The following is a 15,157-nucleotide window of genomic DNA, read 5'->3' on the forward strand; positions in this document are numbered from 1 at the left end:
TCGTAAACCTCAGAATTTTGTCAGCATTTTCTTTCTTTCCCTAGTTTTTTTCACTGAAACATCATCCTTAATACTCTTAAATAGCTTTAATAAGCTATGGTCAAATTAGTTATGAAAATTAACTGCCAGGTAATACAATGTGAGAAAAAATACATTTTCCAGGAGTGTCTGTATTTTAATCTTTATCATAATTTTAATCATTATCAGTCATAAAGTCTGTATTAAGAGTGTATTTAAATTATATTTTTAGTTTTCTAAGGTTGTTGTAATAGATTACATAGTGACTTAAGACAAGATAAATTTGTGACAGTTCTGTAGTTTAGAAATCTGATGCTTGTCTCAGTAGGCTAAATTTAAGATGTCAGTAGGGTTGTCTCCTTTCTGGAGACTCCAGGGGAGAATCCCTTTCCTGCACCTTTTCCAGCTTCTAGAGGCTGTACCCGTTCCTTGGCTCATGGCTGACTCTTCCATCCCTCACAGACAGCAACAGTGCACCTACTGGCCGTTCTGCTCTAGTCACAGCTCCCTCCAGCCACAGCTGGGAAAGTTGCTTCCCGTGTAAGAACCCTTGTGGTTACTTTGGGCCTGCACAGATAATAGAGGAAAATCCCTTCATCTCAGGGTCTTTAACTTAATCATGTTAGCAAAGTCCCTTTTGCCAAGGATAGTAACATATTCACAGGCTCCCAGGTTAGGACGTGTACATCTTTGAGGGCCATCTTTCAGCCTATTACACGCATACTTATTTATTGTGGCATAGAGGCTTTAAAACAATTGACAGGGAAAACAAATGAAAGGGAATTTACACAGGAAACAGCCAGGCAGACAGTCTGCATTTCTCTGCTGTATGTTAGCTCACCAGCTGTTAACTCATCTGCAGAAAGACAAGAAAATTGGGGTGGGAGTACATAGAACAGAGACAAAGACATTTTTATTTTTATGTTGCATATTTTACCTTATATAGCTCTTAATTTTTTTTTCTGGGAAGAATATGAGTTTATTAAATGGACCCAGAAAATTGGCTTAGCAAGTATTTGACTCTTTGAGGATGAAATCTTTTGCCCATGGGATGTTAAAATAAGGATTGTTTTATCATGACTTGATTCATGATTGTAATTGTGACACAAATTTATGGCTAAAAATTTTTTTCCTAAATTACAGTATCATATGGTTACTCTGTTCCTTTGATTAATAATAACAAATATATAGCTTGATTAGAAAAATCTCTGAGACATATAAGGAACAGAGTGCAAGGGTCATACATAATTATATAGCTATGTTAAAGTAGTCACATTTTTAAAACTATGAGGTAGAAATTATATAATATAAAGAAATGCTGTTTAATGCACTGTCTCCTGACTAACTGAAGATTTTCCTAATTTACTCCTTTTGTACCTTTTTACAAGCTTCCATAGTGACTGTAATACACCTTGTCAATGCTGTAGTTGACACGGTGACTAAAGAAGGTATAGTCGTGCGTATGATCTGTGTTTGTGTTCACAGTGAGTGTCCCTGGAGTTGTGTGCTTTTGCCTACTGTAGTGGTGTACAAAGTCCTTATGTTATGGCTCTGAGGAGGTTGAATACTTTTATTTTCTGCAGGTGTGTACATTAATAATCCAGATACATTGCAAAATATTGTTATATATGTGTGTCTGTAGTCTTTGTTACTTTTTGCCGTTCACAGTGAATTTACACAGAAGTCAGAAGTCACCTGTAGGGTCTTGACAGCTGCCTTTACATGGCACAATATTAAGAAGTTAGATTACCTGGCACAATGTTAAGAAGTTAGAAGTAATTCTATCTAAAAGAATTTTTAATATAAAAAATTCTCTTCATATGCATAGGAGTAAAACTAACACACAGCTTTTATAATTAACTGTAACTGACTCTTCCTTTTTGGATTTTCCCTGAGGTATGGTCAAGGAAAATTATAGAACATGATAAGAAGGTATATTTTTATATTTGGTTGAGTGAAAATTATTGAATAGGAAGCTTTATCTGGTCAAAATTATAGGAAATACCTGCCTTAAATTATCTTAAATTAGCCCTTTATTATACACTGAAATTCAAGTAATCACATGCAAACTGCACAGGCATTTTCAAACTATAAGTCAGATCACCGTAGAGCTTGTAAACACCCTAATTGTTAGGCCCCAGCACCAAGGTTTCTGATTGAGGAGGTCTGGATGGGGCCCTGAGAATTTGCATTTCCAACCAGCCCCCAGTTAATTCTGGTGTTACTGGTCTAAGGATCGCACTTTGAGAACTACTGCCATAGACCACCAAGAGTACATAAAGCTTAGGGGATCCTTTTTGCTAGGACATATGTGTCGCCAAGATTTAGGTGAGAGAAGGATGGTTTCAAGCCAAGTTTGATGGGATGGGGCAGGGGTGAGGTTTCCGTGTTTACTAATTACAGTTACTGATGAGCCTTACACTTATTTTCCTAAGAAGTACCATGTCTTTGCTTGGTGAGTCAGAAGGTGATCTATATTTTGTCTACTGAATTTTAGTTTTACCATGATGAAATTCTAATATTTTAAATATTGAAAGAGTTTAAAGAAGCAAAATTTGAATGGTTCTTTCATTGCAGTCTCTTTCATTGATAAGTATTTTGGGCATATTAAATATTAATTGAGTTTAAAATTGAAAGCTAGTTTAAATTTAAGAATTATTGAGTGCCTATTTAGTAACAAAAATGGTCAATCCTCTTTTTAAAAAGAAACTACCACATTTTTAGCAGGCTTTTTAGAATAATTCTATAGATACATGTTAGCTAAATACTGGCTTATTCATGTTTTAGAATCACCACAGTTTTTTCAGATTTTCATTTAAATTCCCAGAAGAGAACTGTCAAATCTTCTTTGTTCCAAATTATTTTATCACAAGGATTTTCAAGAACATCACTGAATGCACAGAAGGCATTGGCCTTGTTTGGAAAGGCACTAATCACCATGATTCTTACTTCCACAATAATAAGAATCATGATGATCGCCAACAGTTAGTGCTTGACCTACGTTATCTGATTTAATCCTCCAAATAACTAATGGATTTCCACCCCCATTTCAAAGATAAGAGCCTGAAGCTTAGCCAGGGTAAGCAACCTGCCCAGGGTCATGTGATTCACGCTGACTGTCTCTGCTCCATGCTGGAGTTCCGCATGCAAAACGAGGACCCTGAAAGAGCAAGTGGATGGGTAGGCTCAGGGTTACAGGCAGCTAATGGTGTCTCCAAGGAAAGGTGGACAACGTAGGTATAAAATCGTATTCAAACTGGGTAAGGTTTGGAGAGATTTTCTCTTGGCTGTTCATAAGTGTCTAAGTGCATTCATGGTTTCTCTGAATTTAATGGCCATGTGAAGGCCTTGCTGTGCTGGAAAGTATGTGTCTCTTGTGTCACTGTGGCTTTTGTATTTGGGTTATCACCTAAGGGAGCTGATGTGACCGAGCCTTTCATAATATTTCTCAGTAACATGAGGGTATCATTTAAACTCCTTACCAGTTTACATTTTATTAGAGCCTACAGACTTTCAGTTACTCCTAACAAAATTTTGTGTTTTCAGGATTAGCTTGCCAGAAACAAGGGAAAGAAAGTAAAATCCTGAGTTTGCAGGCACAGCCCCTACCTCATCATCACTCGTCTTTTCCCTCCACTCCCACGTCCCATTTTATTTGTGCTACACAAATTGCTCACCATTTGGAATTTTCATAGATAATGCCTTAGAGGCATGGTACATGGCTGACTGGGCCTTTATAAACAGTTTATATTGTGTTATGTACTTATCTTTATTGCCTTTCCAGCCGTCCTTCTCTTTTAATTACAAATGTTTTCTTTTCTCTCTACTCTGCAACCAAAAGAGTCTTTTGCTGCTCCTGACCTCAGCAAATCAAGAGGTGACTTACGCATGCCAGTTGTTCACTGATAATTCACTAAAACCAATTGGCGGAGGTTCGACCCACTGCTGCCTTGCTTCATGTGTTTGCGCAGTAACTAGTGCATAGTTGTTTGTGCCCTGCATTCTAAACGTGACTGCCTCACCTTCGCCCGTCTGCCAAAGGATTTCAAAAATCCTTGGGGGGGGGGGCGTTAATAATTATACTTTTATAATATATAGTTGAAAATGATCCTTAGTCCTTTTTAAAGTAACAAAAATTGTAGTTTATCAAAAATTGTGTTACATTTTTCAATGTTTAATTGCATTTTGTTTGATTTGGAGGCATGCTTTGATATGTCACTGTATTAATATAGTTCATTGTTTTTCTTAGGGCTAATGAAAAATAGTACAATTTTTAATATTAAACTTATTATAATGTTATTATAAAGGAAATTTATTTTTTAAATTTTAGCATGCTAAAGATTGCTTTTATTTAAAGGCTCACATTAATTAGTATTTTTTTTTAACGACAAGTTGTGCAGATCAAGTGACATTTAATATTTTACTAAATAGAGACTTCTTTCTGAAAGGACAAAATTTCTTTACCAATGTCCTAAGACTGAACTAATACTCTTCTTTCTAAAGAGCAGTGGGTTCTAAATTACAAGAGGAAAGCTGAAAGGATGATTGGAATCATTTGAAGAAAAGTGCATGTATCTAGATGCTGGCATACTGCTTCTGTTAAAACTTCCATTTCTTTATGTAAGCACCTAACACTTGAGTGTTAGGTGCTTGCATAAAACTAAGTCCACATTTTAGGAGAAGAGCCTAATTCATAGAGGTTCTCAAAAGTGGTTCGGGATGGGAGGATGTCTTCAAAGCAGAGACCAAGGGTTTCCAGAATGTTGATCCTCTGTGCGTGGGAATGCCTTTGCACCTGTGTGTGTTGCATACACTGAGCCCTTTTTCCATGGCACACACTCTTGGGAGGAAAACACGTTGAAATCTGGTTTCTTTTCTACCAAGGGTATCACTGGGATACATCAGATTGGATGCCAAGTGTTCCTCTGCCAGATATACAAGAGTTCCCCAATTATGAGGTGATTGATGAGCAGACGCCCCTGTACTCAGCAGATCCGAACGCCATCGATACAGACTACTACCCTGGAGGCTACGACATCGAGAGTGACTTTCCACCCCCGCCAGAGGACTTCCCCGTGCCTGACGAGCTGCCACCCTTACCTCCAGAATTCAGTGACCAGTTTGAATCCATACACCCTCCCAGAGACATGCCCGCTGCAGGGAGCCTGGGCTCTTCATCGAGAAGCCGGCAGAGGTTCAACTTGAATCAATATCTGCCCAATTTCTATCCTGCCGATATGTCTGAACCTCAGAAAGCAGGCCCTGGTGAGAACAGTGCTCGCAGAGAACCCTACGCCCCTTACCCTCCAGGGTATCAAAGGAGCTTTGAAGCCTCCACTGTAGAGAACATGCCCGTGTCCGTGTACGCCTCCACAGCTTCCTGCTCTGACGTGTCCGCGTGCTGTGAAGCCGAGTCTGAGGTCATGATGAGTGACTACGAGAGTGGAGATGACGGCCACTTCGAAGAGGTGACGATCCCTCCACTCGATTCTCAACAGCATACGGAGGTCTGACGCTCAGACTCCCCCCAAAGTGCCTGAACCGTAATGAACCTAGAGATTCTGTCAGTGATCTCCCGCATTGTTCTTTGCAGCAGTGCTTAAGCGCTTTTTTCGGTGAGCTGAAACGGGCATGGCTGCACTGAATCCCGCACCTTGTGACCTGTTAGCCATTTCCAGCGTCCTAACCTTCTGTCTTTGGCTGCGGTTTACGTCGGCTGTGCCATTTCTGAGCATCTTTTTGTATTTACATTTGTCTGTGTTAAAATAATGAAACGAAAATCAGTCCTACTATCTTGTTAGCATGATTCATGTATTTATATAGATTTGATTATTTTAATTTTCTTTTTTTTGTAAATTTTATGTACAGATTTGATTTTTTCATAGTTTTAACTAGATTTTCAAGATACTTTGTGCATTTTTTTGATCGAATTTTGGTGGTGTTAGTGTCATTACCTAGCACCCTGATTTTTTAATATAACCAGGGTTTCATTCTGTGTCCTTTTCAACTGAAGTATGACGTTTCGTTAATACATTTCAGTATAGTCATTCATTTCTATCTGTACATAGGATGAGGACAGATCCCATACATGGACATGTCTTAAATGGGTTGCTGTATTTTAGAATTATAAAGATTTTTCATTATTGGAAAGTGTAATGGGGACCTTCTGCAGACTGTTTAGAACCAAAACCACCATGACACAGTTTTTATAGTGTCTGTATATTTGTGATGCAATGGTCTTGTAAAGGTTTTTACTGAAAACTACCATTAGCCAGTCTTTCTTACTGACAATAAATTATTAATAAAATACTTTAGCTTTACTGCCTGTTATTCCTCCGTATTTATACTCCTGTTCAGGATTCAGTTAATGAATTGAGAAAGAAGGATTGGATGGATGGATGGATAGAAGGATGGAAATAGCTTTTTTTGGCTTAAATATGAAGAGTTTCTTTGCAGTTGCCAAAACCAGACTGTACTTACAGATGTTGCCACTAGATGGCAGTATATAGCTACGTGCGACTGCTCAAAACTAGGTATAGAGGCAAACAGCACTCTTTTATGTAATAAGTATTTTCTAACTAAAACGTCAAGAAAACTTCTCTTATGCATTTTTTATTTTACTGCTATTTCTTGGCCATAATTGCAATGCATCTATGCTTTTATCCTATGATTTATATCAAAAACAAAGCATTTTATGAAGTATTTTATCTTTCTGTTGTCAAAGAACACATACTTCTATAGGATTTAACGTGAAACTCAGAAGCTATCTTCCATGTGTATTTATAGTCAAAATCATCTCTCCATCCCACAAATATTTGTTCAGTACAGACCATGTGCCAGCCACTGTGATACGAATTACACAGAATCAAGCGTTCTTAGAACGTTCTTAGCGTTCTTTGCAAAGACACAGTTTCCCTCTAGGTAAAGTGCCTTCGTTATTTTATTAAATGATATATATACAGAGTTTAAACATCAAAGAGAGCTAAAATACGTATAACCAAAAACAGCAAGCTCAGGCACTCTGCTATAACCACTTACAACTCTTTAAGCTGTTTTCTCATTTTTCCTTTCAAATTTTTAAGTGTATGTATTGTTACTTCTTGAGTCACTAATTTTAAGAATTGCAGAAGATCATGTAACCTGTAAACCTCCATTGCTCTTGATATCCTCCCCTTAGTTACACCTTACTTTTTGGTTTAATTCACACATAGTGTTTTCATTGTTTTGATGATGTAAATATTCACCACAGAGCTAAGTAACATGTGATGTTTATTTCCATTTACTTTGCAACGTTCTCATTTTCTTAATTGCCTTAATTTTTCTTTTACTTATTTTTTAGAATTTGTGACTATTTTATTAATTTATTCAAAAAAATCTTTTTGGTCACTTACTGAGTATTGTTCTGTATGGACAAAAATTCTCTGTCTCCTTGGATTTTACATGGGGGTAGGGTAGGTGGCAGGGGGAGATGGTGAATCAATAAGATACTACATAGCAGAGTATGGAGTGATGAGTGCTGAGGAGAAGAATCGCTGTTGGGGAAGGAAAGTGATGGGGTGGATGGGGGATGGGAGGTGAAAACTGAAGACCTCAATGGCAAGCTGGCATTTGAATAAGCACCTGAAGTTGATAAGGGAGAATGAGGCCACGGGGCCACCTGGTGCACCAGCATTCCTGGCAGAAGAGCTAGTATTAAAGGCCCCAAGGTTAAGAAGGTCAAAGAAAAGAGGGGAAACAAGTGTGGCCTCTCATGGATTTATAAAGTGCCTCTTAGGACATGGTCAAAACTAGTAGATGACCATTGCTGATATCTATAGGTCTTTTACTTCAAGAATCTATTTCTCCAGAGGAGGGACTTTGCACTTCCAGCTTGAGAAATAGGTTGCTCTTATTTTCAAGTTGGCTGGATGGGAAGACTGGCGGTTTCATCATGCACGCAGTCCCCAGCTACCATTTCTGGGAACGTTCCTCCTCCCTCCTCTTTGCCTCTTGTCACCGAGTCTGCTCAGGACGGAGCTGGAAGACGGGTCTGTGTACAACTGAAACAGCCAGTGCCCCTGGTACTCACCCCGTTGTCACCCACTTTCCAGTGAGAAATCATTGTAGGCTGCACAAGCTCTCCAGGCTGTGAGGTCTGATTCCTCCTCTGCTAAGGCATGATTTATCACTCCCCGCTCCATCTGTCTTCATACACTATAGTGTGGTTTATAGTTAATACCTCTTTACTTGCATTGAAAATGGGGCTGCTTTTTGACTTTTTCCCCCTTTCCCCATTTTGGATTTTCAAGAGAAGAAATAGAATGCTCTGCCACCTTAAACTGGAAGTCTGGAATACGCCCTTAACCACTGATTCCCAGTGTCTAGAACATTAGTATGTTAGTTTCCTGTTGCTCCACAAATTAGCAGAAATGTGGTGGCTTAAAATACCTCCCGTTTGTTAGCCCCAGTTCTGCAGGTCAGAAGCCCAGCATGGCATGGCCAGGTTCTCTGCTCAGATCTTGCTAGGCTAAAACCAAGTTTTCAGCTGGGCTGGGGTCTCTTATGAGGCCTGGAGTCCTCATCCAGGTTCACATGGTGTGGGCAGAATCCAGTTCCTTGGGGTCTTTGAACTGAGGTCCCCATTTTCTTGCTGTACAGCCAAGTTTGCTGCTTTCTCACTGACAGTGCCCACTTGATTGGCAGCGTCTGGCTCAGGTTCTAGCTCTGTGACCCTCTGATAACATAGTAGCTTGCATCTTCAAAGCCAACGGACCTCAGGAGGGGCCCAATCCCTCTTCTAAGGACTCACCTGATTGGGTCAAGCCCACCCAGGATAATCTGCCATTTGACTAATTAAAAGTCAACTGATGAGTAACCCAATCATGGGAATTTCCACTGTATTCATGTCCACACTCAAGTCGGGAATTACACCATGTACTCCCCAGGGCGGGGTCCTTGTGGACCATCTTGGAAGTCTGCTGGCCACCATTGGCACTCTTTGTTGTTTTTTATTTTTACAATACTTTGACCTTCTAAAATATTATACAGACCATATTTTAAACTGAAGACTATTTGCATTTTATTTTTTTTAAGAAAAGGCATCATCTTGGGCTAATTGGAAATGAATAAACAACTGACCTGAGGTCTCAAATGAAAATGATTACTTTAACATAACACAAACTATATGAATTGAACACTTTTGTTACAGAAGAATCCAAGCAGCCACATAGAACTAGCATATGCTTGTCCATTTTTTTTTCCTAAAGACCCTTTACTTCTATAAATCTTGATAGGTAGAAGTCAGGGTCTGTCACTTTCCCCAACTAGATTTCTTTTTTTTTTTTTTTTTTTTTTTTTGTGGTAAGCGGGCCTCCCTCTGCTGCGGCCTCTCCCGTTGCGGAGCACAGGCTCCGGACGCGCAGGCTCAGCGGCCATGGCTCACGGGCCCAGCCGCTCCGCGGCACGTGGGATCCTCCCAGACCGGGGCGCGAACCCGGTTCCCCTGCATCGGCAGGCGGACGCGCAACCACTGCGCCACCAGGGAAGCCCTAGATTTCATTTTGACTGTTTGCTTGTGACTCACTTAAAATTCCCTTGCAAAATTCAGATGCCTTAGAAAATTCCACCGCTTTTTCAGTATTTCTGGACACTGTTAAATGTCCTTTTCACCTGGATTCCATGTTTTATATATTTTTTGGTAGTATATTTCTATTTGAAGGCCACTTGTTATTTGTCACATTCTTTATCTGCTACCCTTGGAAACTTTGGTTTAGTTTAAAAGGAAAGAGATTTACAGGCTAAATATCCATTAGAAAAAAAATGCTAGTTAAAAACATTCGAACTTTTAAATTTTGATTTCGGACTTATTTTTTTCAATTCTATCTCTAAAATTTAGATTTGTGTGCATGTATGTGTGGTAGGAAGAGTAAATTTACTTTAGGTAATTGTGCTTGTCACATTCGTTTTTATCATAGAGTGTGTGGAGCTGTCATACTAATCTGTAAAGTGAGAGAGATGCTTTCCAGGCGCTGAGAGACATCCAGTGCCTTTCCAGAAGCTGCGTTAAGCTTTTTGGATTGCTTTTAATTTGCGAAAGCAAAAAACTGGCCGCCTAAGTTCTCACGTACCTCCCCAAAGAAACTAAGCGTGAGCCTAGGAAGTGGGGGATTGACTCTAAAAACATGGTCATGGAAGAAGGAAAGGTACACCCAGGACACACTCATTGTTAATGAGTGATATGAATTCAAAAGCTGTTGTTTTACTCTTTTTGATGAAAATACTAGATTAAGCTGTAGGAAATCAGTGCTTTGAGTTGCCAAAATGACCTGTTATAGAATTTTGCCTAATGTTATTTATTGATAATTAAAACAAATTAGTAGCCAGGTTATCAGCAGGGATTAGAAGCTTTGACTCAGTTCTCTTCCTTGAAGAACGTTCTGAAAGAGTTCCTCTCATGGAACCTATTTGTGTGTAAACCGAGGGTTTCTGGGTGTGTTCATCCATGCTGCCATCTAAGTCACTGAACTTTTGCCTCCTGCCAGACGCTGCCAGGCTCTAAAGATACTCCCTGGTGTCTCTTTTCTTGGTTTCCTCTAAGGATTCTGGGATGACTTCTTACTAAGCAGAATGGTTCAAATTTTTTAATGTTTTAAAACATTTAAATATAAGCATTATAGGAGATTGAAACGTGCTTATTGCACTTGATTAATAAACTCCAAGACTAGGGAAAACAACTGCTTCCCTTCTCTGCTGCCTTTTAGCATTTCTGCTTTTGGGGATGATGCAGAACCAGCTCTACTCTACTAGTGGACCATCCTAACAAGTGCAGAATTTCAACACAGTGCCCTTTCTAGGTCTTTCCATGGGGACACTCTGGTTATGCACAGTTTATTTCTATACAAAGCATCACCAGACGACATTGGACGGGGCTGTTGGTCTCTTCATTTTGTCATTCGCCTGCATAAAAAGAGAGTATTTTGAAATGTTTTATATCTTTTAATTAAAAAAAACATTAAAAATATCTATATTGTGTCCCCAATCGTGTAGTTCATAGGCACATAGAGTAGAAATGCAATGATCACTCCAGACACATTTTCTTAAGATTTCTGGAATGCAATCAATCCAACATTTAAAATCTGCCATTCTATAAATCTTATTTATTTATATTTTTTGGTTTAAAAAACTAAAAAGTTTTTGAAAAAAGTAGATAGGAATCTACTACTAGATTCCTATCTCGCAGAAACAAATCCATTATCATTTTGTGTGTATAGTCTCATTTTATTTTCTGAGTGTGCTGCCTAAGATTGATTTACAAACTTGGTACTTTGTATCCAATTTTGCCCCCTGCTTTTCCCACTTTACGGTGTAAATGATCCTTTTTAGAAAATGCCTTCCTAAAGAGATGCATAATGTTTCATAGTATGGATTTATAATCTATCTATTTTGCTACTTTTAAGATGTTTATGATTTTTTCACAGCAATCCCAACACTAATGTCTTTTTTAATCCAACATTAATGTCTTTGTATATTCATTTTTGTTCCTCTTCATGACAGATTTTTAGATATGTGGATTACTTGTTTTCAAAGTATTGCATATAACAAAATTCTAGACCTAAGACAACAAAAATGGTAGAACATCTATGGGCATTCTTACATTTCCTTAACAATCAATCTAGTGCTCTGCTGTGATATTTCTATGACAGTGCTTTTCCCCTGCCTCTTCCATGTCATGGCACATGTAGAAGATGATGTTTTTATGGCTCAGTGGCGTGAGGGACGAAGCTGCTCTAAACCAGGGGTTTCAGCTGTGTATTATGATGCCCCGGGCTCCTCCCAATTGTCCAGAGGGCTGGAGGTTCAGCATCTTGGTACAAGAAAGCCCTGATCTAGGGAATTCTGGATAATCCTCTTTTTTCTCTTCCTGTGAATTTATTTCTATGAAAAAGTCTAGATGAGAACCAATCATCTTCATAGAATTAGCCTTGATTTCCATTCAGTTTTCAGGGACTCCATATAAATGTAACATTTAGGTTTATAAGCTATCAGATCTGGAAAAATATCCTAACCCCCTACCCAGCGCCCCCAGCCTTTTTTCAGTTGATGGGTTCCCCTTTAGCTGTCATTCCCTGCTTTCACCACCCTACTGAGTCTGGTCAGCAACTTTTTGAAGGTCAGTGTGAGCTGTTCTTTCTCTTTTGCAGACTCACATTCATTCTGTGAACTTTCTGATTGCTCTTCATCTAAGGCATGAGGTTCAATTTCAATTAGTGCACCCGATGAGAGACAGAGTTGTTTGTCAGAATTTAATTTCCTCACCAGTGGTTTACTGCCTCTACTGCAAACAGAATGAGACACTTGAAAAGAATGACAGTAATTTTTTTTCCCCAAGAAAAACCTCTGCTTCTGTGAACACTTAGGAAATTAATGCACTTGTCACTGTGCTGTTGGAAAGTGTGACCATAGAAGGGCCTCCATTTTCAGATGAAGCTGGACATAGAGGAGAAAGAAAATGCATAGCATTTGAATGAAAATGTCATGGGACCATATATATCTTGGACAGAGCTAAGACCTTGTGCAGGGTCTACAAGGAAGAGATGAGAAGTATGAACTCAATGATTCTAAACCAGAGCTATTATCCAATTATCTTCAAGGGTAAAATGAAATTCTCAAAATGTCGCATAACTATTGCTTCCATTCATTTTGATGCTTATGGAAATTACCTAACAGTTTTAGGATGAGGGGAGAATATAAGAAAAGGAACGAATAATCTACCCAGAGGACGTGTCAACCCCCTCATGTCCGTCAAGACTTAGAAGCACGACTCCATTTCTTTGCCAAGTTTGAAACGTTAACCCACCTGCAAATTAGGATTACAAACAGTTTTTTGTTTGCTTTGGTTTTTTTTTATGGTATGCGGGCCTCTCACTGCTGTGGTCTCTCCCGTTGCGGAGCACAGGCCCTGGACGCGCAGGCTCAGCGGCCATGGCTAAACAGACAGTTTTTTGTTTGCTTTGGTTTTTTTTTATGGTATGCGGGCCTCTCACTGCTGTGGCCTCTCCCGTTGCGGAGCACAGGCCCTGGACGCGCAGGCTCAGCGGCCATGGCTCACGGGCCCAGCCACTCCGCGGCATGTGGGATCTTCCCGGACCGGGGCACGAACCCGTGTCCCCTGCATCGGCAGGCGGACTCTCAACCACTGCGCCACCAGGGAAGCCCCAAACAGACATTTTAAAATGATGTTCCTGTGATTTAAATTTTTACCTTAAATGAGTATTTTCCCCTTCTTTCAAAAATAAGCATACTTTCAAATAGATGTTTTAAGTTAGTACAGACAAAATAAAGCTTTATTTGTAAATCTTATTAAAAACATGAATTCCTTTAATTAAATTGAATGTTCAAAATGCAAAAAGGTTCTCCAAACCAAAGCACTTATTGGACTGAGATAGTTTTTATTAATAACAAATTCTGAGCTTTTATTTTAATAATAAAAATGCTGCATTTTTACTTCTAAGGGGGAGCTTCACAAAATTTAAAAATACCCCCAGGTCATGGTTCTCCCATATAATGCCTGTGCCGAGGTTTTGAATGATCCATGCTTCAGGAGACCCCCTCACACTGAATGACAAGACTAGGTTTGTTCTTTACTAGAATAATAACAACAACAAACCTTGCTGAGTCTGTGCACCAGGCTTTCTTCTATGAGCTTAGCGATATAAGCCTTACAACTCTGGTATGGGGAGTATCTATTATCATCCTCCCCCTTTTATATAAGAAAAGCTGAGACATTTGTCCATGATGACAAAGCTGGCACATGGGAATGCCCCCTTCAACCTTGGGAGCCCATCCTCCTTACCAAGACCTCCTGCTGCACCTGGCAGAAGCCCTCTTCACTCCGGTGGGACGTTCCATGAGTGGATTGGACAGTCGTCCACACCCTTGCCTGGGTAGCAGTGCAGCCTTCAGGATCAGTTAATTTCATAGCTCAGAATTCAGTCCTTCTCACTCTGCTTTTTAAAGGAGGGCTGCTTTTTAAACCGAGGACCCTCGGGGCACACTCTCAAACACCCACACTTTCAAGGCATCAGTGGCTTTGAGCCACAGACCTGAGTTCAAAATCGTGCCCTGTCACTGGTGCTATATGATGTTGAACCAACTGCTTAACTTTTACTTAACTTAGTTTCCTCAGCTGAGAAGGAGGGGTGACTAATATCCCACAGGTACGGTGTGGAATCCATACAAACAGCCTGCGAGAGAGCTTCTCACATTCCAAGCCTTCTGCACTTAGTAACTCTCTGAACCCATCCTGTGACCCTCCTTATTATCCTCATTTCAGGAAACCAAGACACAGACAAGGTAACTTTCCAGAGGTCAGTGTTAAGGCTAACGTTCAAAGCCCTTACTCTGGCCTCAAATCTTCTTCCCACAGACCACCTTTCTGAACAGCATCTCCGGAAGTGAATCCAACAGCAAAAGGGCAAAGCCCCTCATGCCGGCAGTTTTGGCACAAAATAGATGTTCAATAGATGCTTTATTATGGTTGTTACTGTTTCCTCTCTCACTCCCACCCCAATTTTCAAATATGCATTTTAATAGTTTATTATTTTTTAAATGTATCTCTTACATTTTTAAACATGCCCTGTCGGGATATGCTATAATTCAAAGAAGCTTCCTGAACCACCAGTTTAGATCATTGGACTGATTGACTAACGCAGAACAGCTTTGGTCATTTGAATCCTCGTTGTTTTCCACCAACTCAGTGCACTGAACCCTGGAGATTCTATAGGATGTGGGTGCAATGAAGTCTCAAGATGCCACTTTTGCTGTTCATTAGCCAAAAGTTATTTCTGAGTATCTACTCCAGTCAATGAATGCCAGAAACATTATGTTTGCCATTCGGTGAAGAATGAACACGATCAAGTCCCTCCTCTTCAGGAAGAGTAAGATGAGAATGTTCAGGGTCAAGTTCACAGCCTCCTATCCTGTGCCCTCTCATTCTCCCACCTGCTTCATTTAACAAAATAAAAATAATACTCTCCATTTAATCTTGGCCCAAGTACTGGTGCGCCCGAGGCTCAGGTGCCCCTTCTCACTCTGTGCCTTGTCTGGTTTATTCATTCATTTTTCATTCATACGTCCATTCATTCTTTGATTCACTCAGCTC

The 15,157-nt window shown here is 39.7% G+C and overlaps 1 protein-coding gene across 1 annotated transcript in view; it reads left to right on the forward strand.

Annotated features, from left to right (window-relative positions):
• Positions 1-6,313, forward strand: part of FAT1 (FAT atypical cadherin 1) — a 120,915-nt gene extending 114,602 nt beyond the window's left edge. The window contains exons 27-28 of the mRNA XM_055081086.1: positions 3,860-3,895; positions 4,903-6,313. Coding sequence (XP_054937061.1) covers positions 3,860-3,895; positions 4,903-5,531 — 665 coding nt within the window. The 3' untranslated portion in view covers positions 5,532-6,313. The remainder of the gene's footprint in view (positions 1-3,859; positions 3,896-4,902) is intronic.
• Positions 6,314-15,157: the final 8,844 nt, after the last annotated feature.

This window comes from Physeter macrocephalus, chromosome 20, assembly GCF_002837175.3.
Source record: "Physeter macrocephalus isolate SW-GA chromosome 20, ASM283717v5, whole genome shotgun sequence".
NCBI classification, from domain to species: domain Eukaryota; kingdom Metazoa; phylum Chordata; class Mammalia; order Artiodactyla; family Physeteridae; genus Physeter; species Physeter macrocephalus.